This window comes from Anser anser (genome assembly GCF_964211835.1).
Source record: "Anser anser genome assembly, chromosome: 4".
In the NCBI taxonomy this organism is placed as follows: domain Eukaryota; kingdom Metazoa; phylum Chordata; class Aves; order Anseriformes; family Anatidae; genus Anser; species Anser anser.
Genome location: NC_139724.1, coordinates 24,183,340 through 24,196,667, shown reverse-complemented (window position 1 = coordinate 24,196,667; position 13,328 = coordinate 24,183,340). Strand labels below are relative to the sequence as shown.

Genomic DNA, 13,328 nt, shown 5'->3' with positions numbered 1-13,328 from the left:
GTCAGTCACAGGCTGGAGAGAGTTGAGGTATTTTTACACTTTTTTAAGTTTCACATTTTTTTAAAATAAATAGCCTAAGTGATAAGTGACCAGCTGGCTTTATTTTGTGTTCCTATTTTTTAATACTTAGATTTGAAGAGTACCTAATAAACATTTAAGTAATATGAAAGCTGACAGCATACTAGCATTTAGAACATTAAAATTGATAACATTCATCTGTAATTGAAATATCTGGAGGGAGACTACAGCATATTCAGCAACCTTCTCCATATAGAATATTACTTGAAATGCACGAAGCCTGTTAACAACATATGGTCTGCAACAGTTTGGATATCCAAAATAAGTGTACAGCTAACATGTACACCGTCAAAACTTGACTTCCCATGTAGCTACTGTAAAAACTCCCGCTCAGTAAAACAAACAGCACTGTTACATTACATTTATTTCTTCAACCAGATCAAAACTATTGCTGCAAACCTAGAAAAAAAAGTCAGAATACCAGCTCAGCTTGTAATCCACACACTCCCCCCGCCAAGTGAATAACGAATGAACTGGGTCCTGATTGCTTTCCAAAAGCATGACACAAGTCTTCAAAACAATGAGATGAGGGGAAGAGCTGTTATAAAGCTCAGACTTCAGATGTCTATCTAATAATGTCACATGCTTATACAATCACATTCTATGCATCATTTTTATGCATCAGCATACCAAGAACTGCAAAACCACAATGACTGCTGAGAGGTACTCAAACACTAAGTTACAAAATTTCCTATGCAAATAGAAGTTAAGGCAGCCCTGCAAGTATCTGTGATTGAAACTGGAGGATTTAAGCAGGTCCCAATCCGCACACCTGGGCAAGGTTCAGATTGGTGTGTCACGTCACACCTTCTGTACATGCTGTCACGCAGTACTAAGTCATCCAAAGTGTCAATAGCTCCAAGAGAGACTTTTCGACAAGTGGAAAGTCTCTGTTTCTGCTGTCACCGTCCCCCACGTTTCCCTCGCTGCTCCATCCCTGCGCCCAGCTGCTTCTCGCAACCCTTCCTCCAGCAGCACCGGGCTCTTCACACCTCAGCCCACCGCAGGGAGCCGCCGGCGCTGCCGGGACCCCCCAGCTTTGCCCTCAGCGGAGAAGCCCCGAGCTTTGCCGGCCAAGGGAAAGCTGCGGCTGCCGGGCACGGCCCCATCCCCATGCCCGGGACGCGCGGCCTCTGGGCTGCCCATCAGGTGCTTCGCGTTTCTTTGGGAACGCGGCTGTTCGCTGTGCAGCCTTCTTTTTTTCTCTTTTCCCTCCCTCCTAAAACAACCCTTCCCTTCCTCCCCTTCTCCCAGGACTCTTTTCCTCGCCGGTAGGACTTGCGAGCGGCGCACCCGAAGGGGCTCGGAGCCCGGCGCCCCGACGGGCAAGCTTGGCATCCTCCGCGGGGCACGGCCTTACCTTCGGCTCCCCGGTGTCGGGCTCCTCCTCGTAGTAACCCTGGCCGGACTCGTAGGCGGCGGCGGCGGCCGGCTGCCGGGGTCCCAGGAGCAGGGCGCCGGCAGCGAGGCAGCAGCCGAGGGAGAGCACCTCCAGCAAGTGCATTGTGCTAAGATGGCAGGGCGGGGGGCCGCGGGGCGGGCGAAGGAATGCGGGCAGAGCTGCGGGGCTCCTTCTCGTCCTCTCTCTCCCCACCCCGGCTTTCGCTGTCCTGTCCCCCCCCCCCCGCCCCGGCAATATCCAAGACAGTAAAATCCGCGGGATGGAGAAGATGCGGTAGCAGCAGCAGCAGCAGCTCCTAGACGCCTGCAGGGGAGTTCCCAACTTTCCCGGCCGCTTTGCGAATTCTCACCGAAGTTATCCGGAGTTTGCCAGGTAAAAAACCCACCAGGAAACCGGACATCCGAGGCCGCGCTCACTCAGGAGCAGGGGAGGTGGAAAGCGCAGAGAGGAGGAGGAGGGAAGGAAGGAGGGAGGGAGGGAAGGAAGGAGAGCAGCATGGAGCAGCCGCCCACAGCCGGCAGCTCCCCCTTGGCGGCGCGGCCCCTGCGCGCCCTCCCGCGGGGCCCAGCCCGGCCCCGCCCGCCGGGCTCCGCGCGGCTCCGCGCAGCGTTCGTCCGACGCCTGTCAGCGGCGGCGCGGCAGGGGGGTGCGTGGCGCCTGGGGCCGCGCATGGCGAAAGCGCCCTCTGCCTGCACCTCCGGGCGGAGAGAGGGGGCCGGCCTTCCTCCTCCTCCTCCTCCTCCTCTTGCCGCTGCTACTGGTGCGCCGCCTGCCGCCGGCGGCCCCGGAGCGGAGCGCAGAGCGGGAGAGGCGGCCCCGCTCCGCCGGAGAGCGGAGGAGAGGAGGGAGAGCCCCAGGAGATGCGGGTGGCCGAGCCCGGCTTGTCTAGCCCCAAGCCTTGAGCCCCCGCCAAAAAGAAAAAAAGAAAAAAAATGCCCGCTCTAGGTCCCAGCCCCGATGCGGAATCAAAGTTCCCCACTAGCTGCGTTCAGCCCCGAAACCGCTGGATGAAGTTGGTTACAATGCACTCTGAGCCCGTGTGAAGTTTTGCAAGATTTGCCTTTAATCCTAACCAGCTACTTGTTGAGCGGCGTTGGCAGCTCCCTTTGAGAGAGCGTAGCAGACATGCAGCTTTTTTGGCTGGAGAGAAAACATTTGTCAAGTGAAAAACCGAATACCCCACAGAGTATTTCTTACTTATTTGTAGCCTCCCTATCAATGACAGCTCAGAGCCACCTCGGAACAGAAGTGCCACCCCGTTCAGAGCCCTAAGTAAAACAACACGGATGCTGTGCTACAGTGACACTGATCAAAGCTTACAAGAAAATAAAAAGTCAAACGTTAAACCAAAGCAAATTGCACAGTGATAATGAAATAATAGAGAACAGCCTGCCCAAACCTCTGCTATGCAAACGGAAGAAGTTATATTCCCTGTTCTACCATTGCTTGGTGTAAGAGCGTTATTGAAACACATAAATGTTTAAAAAGCTTTTCAAACGGTTCCGCATCCCTCGTAAACATCTTCTGGATACAAGACTGTATGGGAATGTGCTGTGTGGGCAGATCCCGGACTGCCTTGGCTGGCTGCTGGCACCCTGCTCATGTTACACTGCTCCTCTCCTTGGGAGCCCCAGTATGTGACTCTGCAGGTAGCGCCATCCCAGGGCTTACGCATGGGGGGCTCTAGCAGGCCTGTAGGCACCTTCTGGTCTTTATGTCATTCCTTACCCTTCTCAAAATGGCATTTTGCAGCTTGCTGCTGCACAAAGGAATTGTTTTGATGCTAGGAAGCAATCACTTCACTTGCAGTCAGAAGGAAATCTCGAGTTTGGATAGAGAGATGTTTTAAAACAGTTTTCATAGTTACTACAAAGTTATTGAAGCACTAACAATTTAATATCTCCAGGACACAGTGAAGCAATGAATAGATGACAGTGGTAGAAGTTGAGTAAAGCCCTATGAAGATACCAAATAGTATAAGTAATTTACAAAGCCTGTTGTTCTTCAATAGACCCTTACAGTGCTACAGATCAAAGCACAGGATTAAAGCCAGTAAGCATACTCCAGCGTGCAAAACCCATCTAAACAGAAACACAGCATTACTTGGTTGAGTTTTAAACACTCCAAAGTCTCTCAGAAACATCCTATTGCTGCAGAAAATGACAAAATCATGCACAGATATTTCAATGGAGTGTCATGCAAGGAGCATCTCTTCATTGTTAAATCACAAGAAATGGAACATAATGCTTATGCTATGCTACCACTACATCAGCTGGCTTCCTCATCTATTTTCCCACTTCACCAGCACTCTTACTCTGTCCCCTTTTCCCTTGATTCACAGAACATCCTTCATGGCATGAAATACTTTTACACAAGAGAGCATTTCCACCAACTGCTCTGTGTAGCGAGTTTAAGCTGCCATGATGGAAAGCTTGTAATCACAGTCACATAACACCTCAAGTCACAGTCTAAGCTTAAGGGTTCTAAAATAAAAGTATCATAAATTTCAACTATCTTTGGTTTACAAGTAAATGCATACTACATTGGCTTGGAGTCATTTTACAGATTTCTGTCAATTCAGGACGTATTTCTTTCAGCCCCCTAAAAGATGGGATAATTTAAAGGTTTGCTGATTTAAAGTCTTCTCCCGTTTCCCCAATCAGCTAGTGATAGATATCCTTCCTCTTATTTTCAAATTACAATGCAGAGTTTATTTAATCATTTTCAGTTATATGAAAATATCCTTGCAAGGCCTACAGGACAATTTAATTAATTTTAAGCAGCTCTTAATAGTCTTGGCAGTGAACTGACCTTATAAACACAAATGACTAAAGAGATATCTCCAGTAGTGTAGAAATATAGTTCTAGCTCTTGCCATGTTATGCTTTAACAGTGGTAATAGCTACTATTGGCAAAGAAAGGAAATTTTTCATGTCAGGTATAAAATTCCTTCAAATGAATTCTCTTGGTCTTGTTTTAAAATTGCTTTAAAATATATCCAGGCCTCATTCTGATGCTGAAGTTGGTGTAACATATATCTATGAAACACATTCTTCTACAGTATCTAGACGTACCTGTTAACACTCCTCTCCAATATATTTGGCAGATATATTTCGATACTTGCTTTCATACTGCTAATGAATGGAGATAGCAAAGTCAGAGATGAACCACCGTAGGAAATGTGAGCCAAGAATGGGGAACAGAAAAGTGTCAATAGCAGCAACAAAAATCAGTAGCATGCTGTTGTAATTTAGTCTGTTTGCTTACTATAGAGTTTGCTTATTTTAGATCCTTCAGGACTGAAAAACAAGCTGTTGAATGTTTTCCTTTCACAGAATGTCATTTCCATTCTCCTTATACTTAAAGCCTTGCATTTGGTTTGAATCAATCTCTCTTGCGCTCTGTTCTTAGATAGACAGAAACATACCCGGGAGTTAAAACAGCAGGTTTGCTTTTGTTTCAACACACACATATTTACTGGTGAGTTTTGGTGGAATCTGTATTTAATGTAAATCTCAAAGACAGAGATATTTTTCCCAAGCTCAGCAACTTGAAGTGCTATTATGGAGTAATTCGAAAGAATGAAGGTGCAGTTGTAAACTTAGTCCTTAATTCCCCTACAGATATGACTCTCCCGTTGTTCCTCCAGTGCTCAAAAGTATGGAAGAAAAAATTGGATGTTAATTAGTACCTTAACTAGCAAAGTCCTATGTAAAATACTGTAAATAAGCCTAACGTATGAGGGGGGAGGGAGGGGAGAAGGCACTTAGGGTTCAGCATCAAACTATCAGAACAGCTGATCAGTAATGAATTTTCTGACAATTGAATCTTTCAGCCCCAAGTCTTATTACACATTTCTTATCCTATTACTTATCTGCTGTGTGTAACTAGTTCTATGCAAGGAAACATTTAGCTACTGAAAGAGACAATGCAGTGGATTTCAGGCTGTAGTCCACTTCTCTGCCACAAATCCTCTTGTTTATATAAAACATATGATTTACTGAAAACATTTTGGAGTACTGAAATTTCATTGTTTGTGTGCATAATGGCCTTCCTCATTCCTCACAAGCAGATTTAAAGAAATAATTTGTACAGGCCCTCAATTAGTATTTCCTTATACGATCCTAGAAAAGGATTTAAAGAGTGGGGGCTTAAAGATCACGAGAAGTAACCGAAATCTTTCCTTGACTTTAATCAGGCATCCTTACTGTACAACTTAACCCATGGGGTACTGTTCTACACAAAACCCCCAACTAGGGACTCTGAAATGTAACTTTAACCAGAAATATTGACAGGATGAATAGCTTTAATTTAATGAGAGATGGCACATCTGCAAAGTCATTTTCTGTGATGCTTTGCTTGGCCTAGTGCTTTTCATTTTCTGGATTTTTATTATTTCTGGTATTTTTTATTTATTTAATCATTGTCATCATCTGGAAATGTCTCTTTCTTTTGGTATAAGTGTTCATCCCTCTTGAAAATTAACTGACAAGACAGGAATATTTTATCTTCAGCCCTTTGACACTCGTTGATATTCATGGATTACAGGATTATTAGGATTTCTTTGTTCTCAGGGATCCTCTTTCTAAACTCTTAAAATCAAGACTATTGGCATTTAACATTAGAATTTCTTTATGCTATTGACTGGCCATCTGCAATAGCATAAAACCCTATCAAACCTGGCCATATTAAGGGGATGTTATGATGCAAAAAGGTGCAGCACAAGGCAGCATCTCAAGGAAAGGAAAGTGTTTGAATTCCCCGAGCCAAGTTACATATCTTGGAAGTTGCTCTCAATTAGAATGGAAAAGGCCCTCACATGCATTTTATTCAGCCATCTTACATTAGAATCTCTCTCTTTACCACAGTGTCTCTTTGCTCTTGTGTTTAAGGTCTTACACATGAGCAGGCATGCAGAGAACATCAACTTCCTGTAAATTAATCTCTCCATGTAGTGATGTTGTTTGTAGTTGTAATCTCTGGCTATAAACAATAAAATGACAGATTGTAAGCTTATGTTACCTCTTAGCTGAAAGCTGTGCATAAACTAAATTGTGTATAACTTAAGCCACGTCACTATATAAATAAAATTAGATTCAACAAAACATATTAGGACTCAACACCATATGACCACTACACACACAAACTCTTGCAATGTTACAAACATTCCAGCAGTAGCCTTCCAACTGACAACCTAATAAGACAATTCCCCCCTTTTTCTATAGTTGTTAAAACAATGCCACAACTAATTATTTCTGTAAAGAGATGCAGTTTCCATTAACTGTTTCTCCACTAGAATATCTTCTGCTGCATTCTCCACTTTTTTATTCATCGCTTAAAGCCTTCTGTTCAATATTTTGGCAGTTCTGGGAGTTAAGAATATGATGAACCCTTCAACTACAAATTGCTGAAGTATTCAGTCTTTCACCAAAAAAAATTATCAAGCAGTATCGAGATGAATTCATTTCCAAGCTCAGAACAGTGCAATGTGTTCTTATTTGTTATGATCTACATTTTTTCCTTATTATTTAATAGGTTCCTTACCAAAGTTAATTCTTCTCTTACCCTTTTTATAAAAGCCTTTTATGTATTTGAACATTTCCTCTCTCTCTACTAAGCCATCTTGTTTTAGGCAAAATAATATCAGTTTTTCCAAAATTTCTGCACAGATTTTCATTTTTTGAAGTTCTACTCATCCTTATAATTGTCCTTGGAATACTCTTTAATTGATCCAGACATCATTTGAAAGATGATGCCCAACACTGGAAAAGGGTACTTCAAAACTCTCCTGTACTGAGCAAAACAAAGTGATGATAATAATACAGTAATAAAACATTCTTCTGCCTATACGTTCCTATATGGTACTTGCATATTTGGCAGATTCATATTCAGGTTGTTGTCAGATGGAGCTTCTGGATTTTTCTTTTTTTCCCTTTTTTTTTTTGAGGAATTTCTACCCAGCTAGATGTTCCCTTTCCTGCAGTTGTAGATCTGACTCTTTCAAAGCAAGTGGAGCATTCACATTTCCCAACAGAATGGTGTCCATTATCTCCCATTTCTTCCAGCCATTTCTTGACTTTATGAAAATGATTTCCAATTTTAAGCCTACCTGTCTGTGCCGTTCCTGCTAGCTAGATCTTTTCTGTAAATATAACAAACTAATAGTATATTCCACCTATGTCGCCCTTCATTCCTTAGGGTCAGTAATAGCATTGTTAGCGATATATTGCAAGGTTTGGCTGAAGTTCTAAAATTTCCTTTTCACGTACTGGTTCAGACTTCGGATTTTACTTCAGCCCATCTTACTGATTCAGAAGTGTGAAACACAGAACAGGAGACATGCAGATCCAAGACTCTTGCTTCTTCATTTTTCACGAGGAAATTAGTTGAAAGTAGTTAGAGATTAGTTTAAAAATGATGAAAGGGAGGTTTGTGGGGGTTCTGTTTTGGTTTGCTGTGTTTTTTTTTTTTCTTTACTTTTTTTTTGGGGGGGGGGGGGGTGGAGGGGTGGCGGAGATGTGTGTTTTTTGTTTGAAACACCAGGTAGAAAGTTCTGAAATTTGATACTGTGAGAAGCTGTGTAGGCACACACAATCACAAAGGTTAAAAAGATCAGAAAAAATAATGGAAATCAGGACAATAAATAGGTACTAAGAATAAGTAAATAAATAAATAAATAAATAATGTAGGAGTGGAAGACTACCACCATGCATCCCTAATTCAGTGGATGAAGATGCTGGAAGAATATGAGGGAAGTGGACTGCAGAAAGCAGACAGTCTTGTGTGCTCTCCCTAAATAACATTTCCAATTGCAACTGTTGGAGACAGAAAACTAGATAGACCGTCTAGACAGACAATTTTTCTGAGCCAATAGGGCATTTCTTATATTTTGAGGGAAACTGAATCAATTCCTCATTGATTCAGGTCCAAACCACAAAGTAAATTTGTTCTTGTCTTTCAGTCTCATGTTCAGACCACGTACACTTAGTCATAACAAAAACACTTATTTTTACACATCAGTATTGCAGCAGAAGTCAGTCCAACAGATAGGGTTGGAAGCAAGTGCACAGGAAATCCAATCTGTAATATATTCTTTATAATCCAAAATGAAATTAATAACAAGTGCTATTGCCATCACAATGAAAAATAGATTTTATCATTCCATCTTAAAAAGAAATATATATATACACACACACCATTTTTGATGAGGAAGTTACCATTACTAATAGTTTGAATTGGCCCCATGCTTAACTTGGTCACTATGAAGGTTTTGTTCTCTGCTAAACAATTGCTTAATAAAAAACATAACATGTTTCTTTCAAAAAGCTGTGTTTTGTACTGAATCAAGAGTGTTATTGTTGCTATCAGACCTAAGGATATATTCTGGGCTCAAGACCAGAGGATGAGGATCCACCATGTGTGAGAACTCAAAATTAAGTCCCCAACCTTTTAATTTTCCAAAATCTACTAAAAAAATAAAATAAAACAAACGTGATGACAAAGAATTAAAGAACAAAGGTGCATTGATATGCAGATTGCATCAGAGGCCACAAACAATTCCCTCCTTCACCATCTAGTCAGGAAATTTTGTCTTCCTAATCACACAACATTAACACTGAGCGATACAGATCCTAATTCCCTGCAATATGGCAAAAGCTGTGCTAATTTCACCCCTCATCATTAATTAACTTATTTAATGTGAGACATTGTTAGACCAGTTCTCAACTGTTTCTGCACAGCCTGTTAATATCTTTGCGATCTTTTCCAACCATAACGATTCTTTGATTCCTTTAGCCTCTTGTTGACTTTCAATACTTGAGGCTAGACGAAGCAGCTGATGCATATAACATGGAACCAGCTCACTACTGAGCAAAGCAGTCTTCAGTACAGGACATCCATCGTCCTTCTGCTTGCTTATCTCTTTGTAACCTGAATTTAAGCAGCTACTACTGATCTAAAAAGCGGGTAGCATGCTGGGCCTAATCTATTTTAAAAATTCCTATCCCATCACAAACCTACAGCTATACTCCACAGGGCCACTTCAACTAATCTGTCCCAGCATAAAACTCTTGAGTGCAAAGGGTAGAGCAACAGACCATTTTCAGTAGCAGGTTCCAGCTGTGGAACTCAACCTAATCTTCTCTATTGATAATGAATATAAGCCTGAGTGTATTCAAAACTCAAAACAACTCCAGCCTCTTAGTAAGACTCCCTGCAGCGATGGCATCTTCCCAGGGCAACCAGGCGATGCGGAAGGAGGAGGTAAAAAGAACGGGTAGATATATGTATTAAAAAAAATAAATGTGCAGATATTCTATATAAGAGGATAGGTTCCAAAATATAAATTATTATATTAAAATAATTTTCAGAGATGTACAGAATTCACTTTAAAAAATAAAAAAAACCACTCTGAATGATCAGAAGAGCCTGCTTAGTCATCACTGGTTTTAGAGCCAGATTTTATTTTTCCTCCCTAATAACACCAGAAGGTTAGTCATAATTGTGTTCCTGTCCATTTGTATAACTTACAGGGCCACTCATAGCTACCTCACCTAAACAGGATAGAGAAAAGCCCTGCTCATACATCCATCTCATTTTTCTTCACCACTGAAGCAATAAGTGGTCAGGGAATGTGGTCATGGCTTCTGAGCTGCCTCAGCTGCAGGGTTATGGAGAAGGTCAGACTGTCAGTGAGCCTGGTCCCTAACTACATGCTGCTGCTGCCAGCTACAAAAGCAGCTACTCAAGAGATGATATGAGCTACACCATAGTTTTAAAAATCTTTTTAGGCTAATGAGGGAGCGCACACAGAGGGAGCGTACACAGAGGGCCATACCACACACTTTTTGCTCTCAGGTTACTCCTAGTAAATCACTCTGCTTTTATAAATAAAGTAGACGTTTTCTGGTGGATCTTTGGAGTCTTAATATTCTAGTTGGCAAAGTTATATAGAAGTTAAAGTAGTCAAAAGCACATTTGTTTCCACACAATTCTGAGATGAGTATTGTTCACCTGATTGCCTAACATCTATAGTCTACAGGTTTTGCACCAAAATGTTCAAAAGCAGTCAGTGGGGATTAGGAGCAGCTCTTAATTGTAATTATATCATTTTAAATTGTAATAGGCTTCTTTCAAATCATATCTAATTTTTAAAAGTGATTTTCCTTATCCAAGCATGTTGACTATCTGAAAAGGATAAGATTCTTTCCCACTCAGTTGGGAAAGAGATGTATTCATATATTGATATTAACAGCAAGTCTGTACACGTACACAGGAGGTCTTGAAAATTTAAGTTTTAAAAATACAGAGGAAAAGCATGTTCTCTTCCCCTCCCCCCAGTCAGAACTAGACGTCACACTATAGCAGCTGAGGTGTTTTTTTTTTCATATTTATTGTGTGACATGTTTAGTTTAACTGTAGCAGATGCCTCATTAAGTAATAATTCTCAGTGCCAGCAGGAATAAAACAACTTCTTGAATTCAATCTATTTGCAGTCAAGTTGAAAAAGAGATGGGACAAAACTCTGTGAGTTTTCAAAAGGTTACCCTAAATATACAATATCAAAGCTGATAATTAAGAAGGCTCATTTCAGTCAGCTTCATGTTTGCACAGCACTGGGAGTAATTATAACAGTACTCATTCATTCAGGTTGGCTTGAACACTTGACCTTATAAGCAAACTCCTTTCTTCTACCCCCCCCCCCCAACCCCAAGATGCAAAGCTAAACCATTTGATTTTAACAAAAAATACGTCAAGCTGACATTTTGATGCATATTTAACACTTTATTTCACTAAAAAGATAAATTAAAAAAAAAAGATATTTTCTAACATTTCTGCAAATATTAAAAAAAAAAAGTTTTTGTTTGCTTGAGCTTTTCTTCAGTTCATCACTTGAACTGTACAATACACAGAGGTCCCCAAATTCATGCAAATGCCAGTATGCCTCCAGGGCACCATTGCCTTATTCCACATTCCTCTTACATCACGCCAGCATTCACTAACTCACACAGGGCCAAAGAATGTGAAATCCAAAAGCAGAATTACAATTGTTCTCAACAGTAGTCATGTGTGGGCACATTTTCAACAAAACTAACCACACCTGGGAAAAGTAAAACACAGGGAAGAGGATCCTACCTCTCTGCTGTCATTTCAGAGTTAAGGTTCTAGCCTAAAGCCAAATGTCTGGTCAATGAAGAGCAATAGGCCCTTTCCAGAGGGGAACTCATTATCCCTTTCTTTGGCATTTATTTTAGGACGTGCTAAAATTTATTCGTTCTCAGTTAGTAGTAAGAGGGTGAGGGGTGGCATAACTTACACTATATACCTAACTTTGAGATACCTAAAGTTACAGAAGAGAAGTCTCACATGGAGAATCTGCATCCTGTCCTTGGGAAGCCCCCACATTATAAGGGGAAGTCAAAGAAATATATGGAGGAAAGGCAGGAATATAATTAAGGCACATAATTAAATCCATGGAATCAGTCTCTAAGTTGGTAATTTGATTTTCAAAATGGAGCAAAGGTAATAATGGCATATTTGATCAAATAGGAATGTTTCTCAACTGATTGACTTCAAGCCTTCATTTTAGAGTTATTTCTTGTTCATTCTTTTTTAGCTAAGAGTTTACTGAACAACATCAAAAAAAGAAAGGGATGACAGATCTCATGATTTTTGGACATGTCTGAAGAGAAGTTCTTATTGCAAACAGAACATGCCTACCTATGGATGAAGAAATTCTACAATTATCCATGCTAAGTTTCTTGTGCAATAAATGCAAACCGCTCAACTGAATAACAGAGAAGAAAGAGAGAGCCAACTGAGATATAACTTCCATGTGAGAGATTTGTTCCTCCAAGGCATTGTACTTTTAATCTCCATTTAGGACGCTGAATTTCTGTTACAAAATTATGAACAGACAATAATTCTACTGAAGACATTCTGTTCTCCTGAATTTAGTTGGTCTGACACAAAATAAATTCCACAGCTGTGCTAATATTTCTTTTCATTCCCTTTTAAATTATACCATGTATATGGCCTTAATCATTACACAATTAAGTAATGAGAAGCACATAACTTTCTTTTTACATCCACTACAGAGGCTTATACTCGATTTTTATTAGAACAAGGAAGAGATTGTTATTTACTTTTTTTTTTTCCACCTATATGAGGTAGTAATTCTAGAAGGTCACAGACTATAATTACATTACGGCATTCATTATGTATTCTTACTTCAAAGAAGCAAAAAGTTGCATGAAGTAACATATACTATTAATCACAGAGATTTGAGTCTATCTAATCTTTCTCGAGAATTTTGGCTGGAAAGCTATTATAACGTCGGATACTATTAGTGAAGCCTTAGCTACTCAATACATGCAGCAGAAGTTCTTGCATGAGAATTGACTCAACAGAGCTAGGAGACAATAAAAGGGCAGCAGGGCCTGTGGCCTCTGCTCTCCAATTCAGTAAAATGAAGAAAAAGTGATTTCACTAGGAGCTGTCAGCTCTGAAACATCTCAGTTCAACATGATTTCACCAAAGATCAAATGGAAAAGGCTAATCTTGTTTTCTAGACACTTAAATCCCATTTTCCCAGGCAGATTTACCCCCTGGCTCGTCCAAAAAGTGTCAAACAGAATATCTTATTCCAAGTGTTGTTTTCTTTTTTTTTTTTCCTCCTTTTTCTTTAATACAACAGGCACAATAGCACTGAATACATCAGTGTCACAGTTATGGTTTCCAAAGATTAGACACAATGTCATAATGCATCTACAGGAAGTAGAAAATATGTCACTAATACGTGTACAGTACATTCATACTTCATGAAATTATTTGTTTACACTTACATGTC

At 40.7% G+C, this 13,328-nt stretch overlaps 1 protein-coding gene and 1 long non-coding RNA gene across 2 annotated transcripts in view; one reads left to right on the top strand and one right to left on the bottom strand.

Annotated features, from left to right (window-relative positions):
* VEGFC (vascular endothelial growth factor C) overlaps nt 1-1,895 on the bottom strand; it is an 81,676-nt gene extending 79,781 nt beyond the window's left edge. Inside the window, 3 exon segments of the mRNA XM_083835343.1 lie at nt 1,439-1,710; nt 1,713-1,787; nt 1,790-1,895. Of these exon segments, the coding sequence (XP_083691469.1) occupies nt 1,439-1,710; nt 1,713-1,787; nt 1,790-1,880 (438 nt within the window). The 5' untranslated portion in view covers nt 1,881-1,895.
* Nucleotides 1,706-12,162, top strand: LOC310899204. The gene is made up of 3 exons (XR_014584067.1): nt 1,706-1,852; nt 2,688-4,960; nt 12,096-12,162. It is a non-coding gene; the product is annotated as an uncharacterized lncRNA (long non-coding RNA).
* The last annotated feature ends 1,166 nt before the right edge of the window (nt 12,163-13,328 follow it).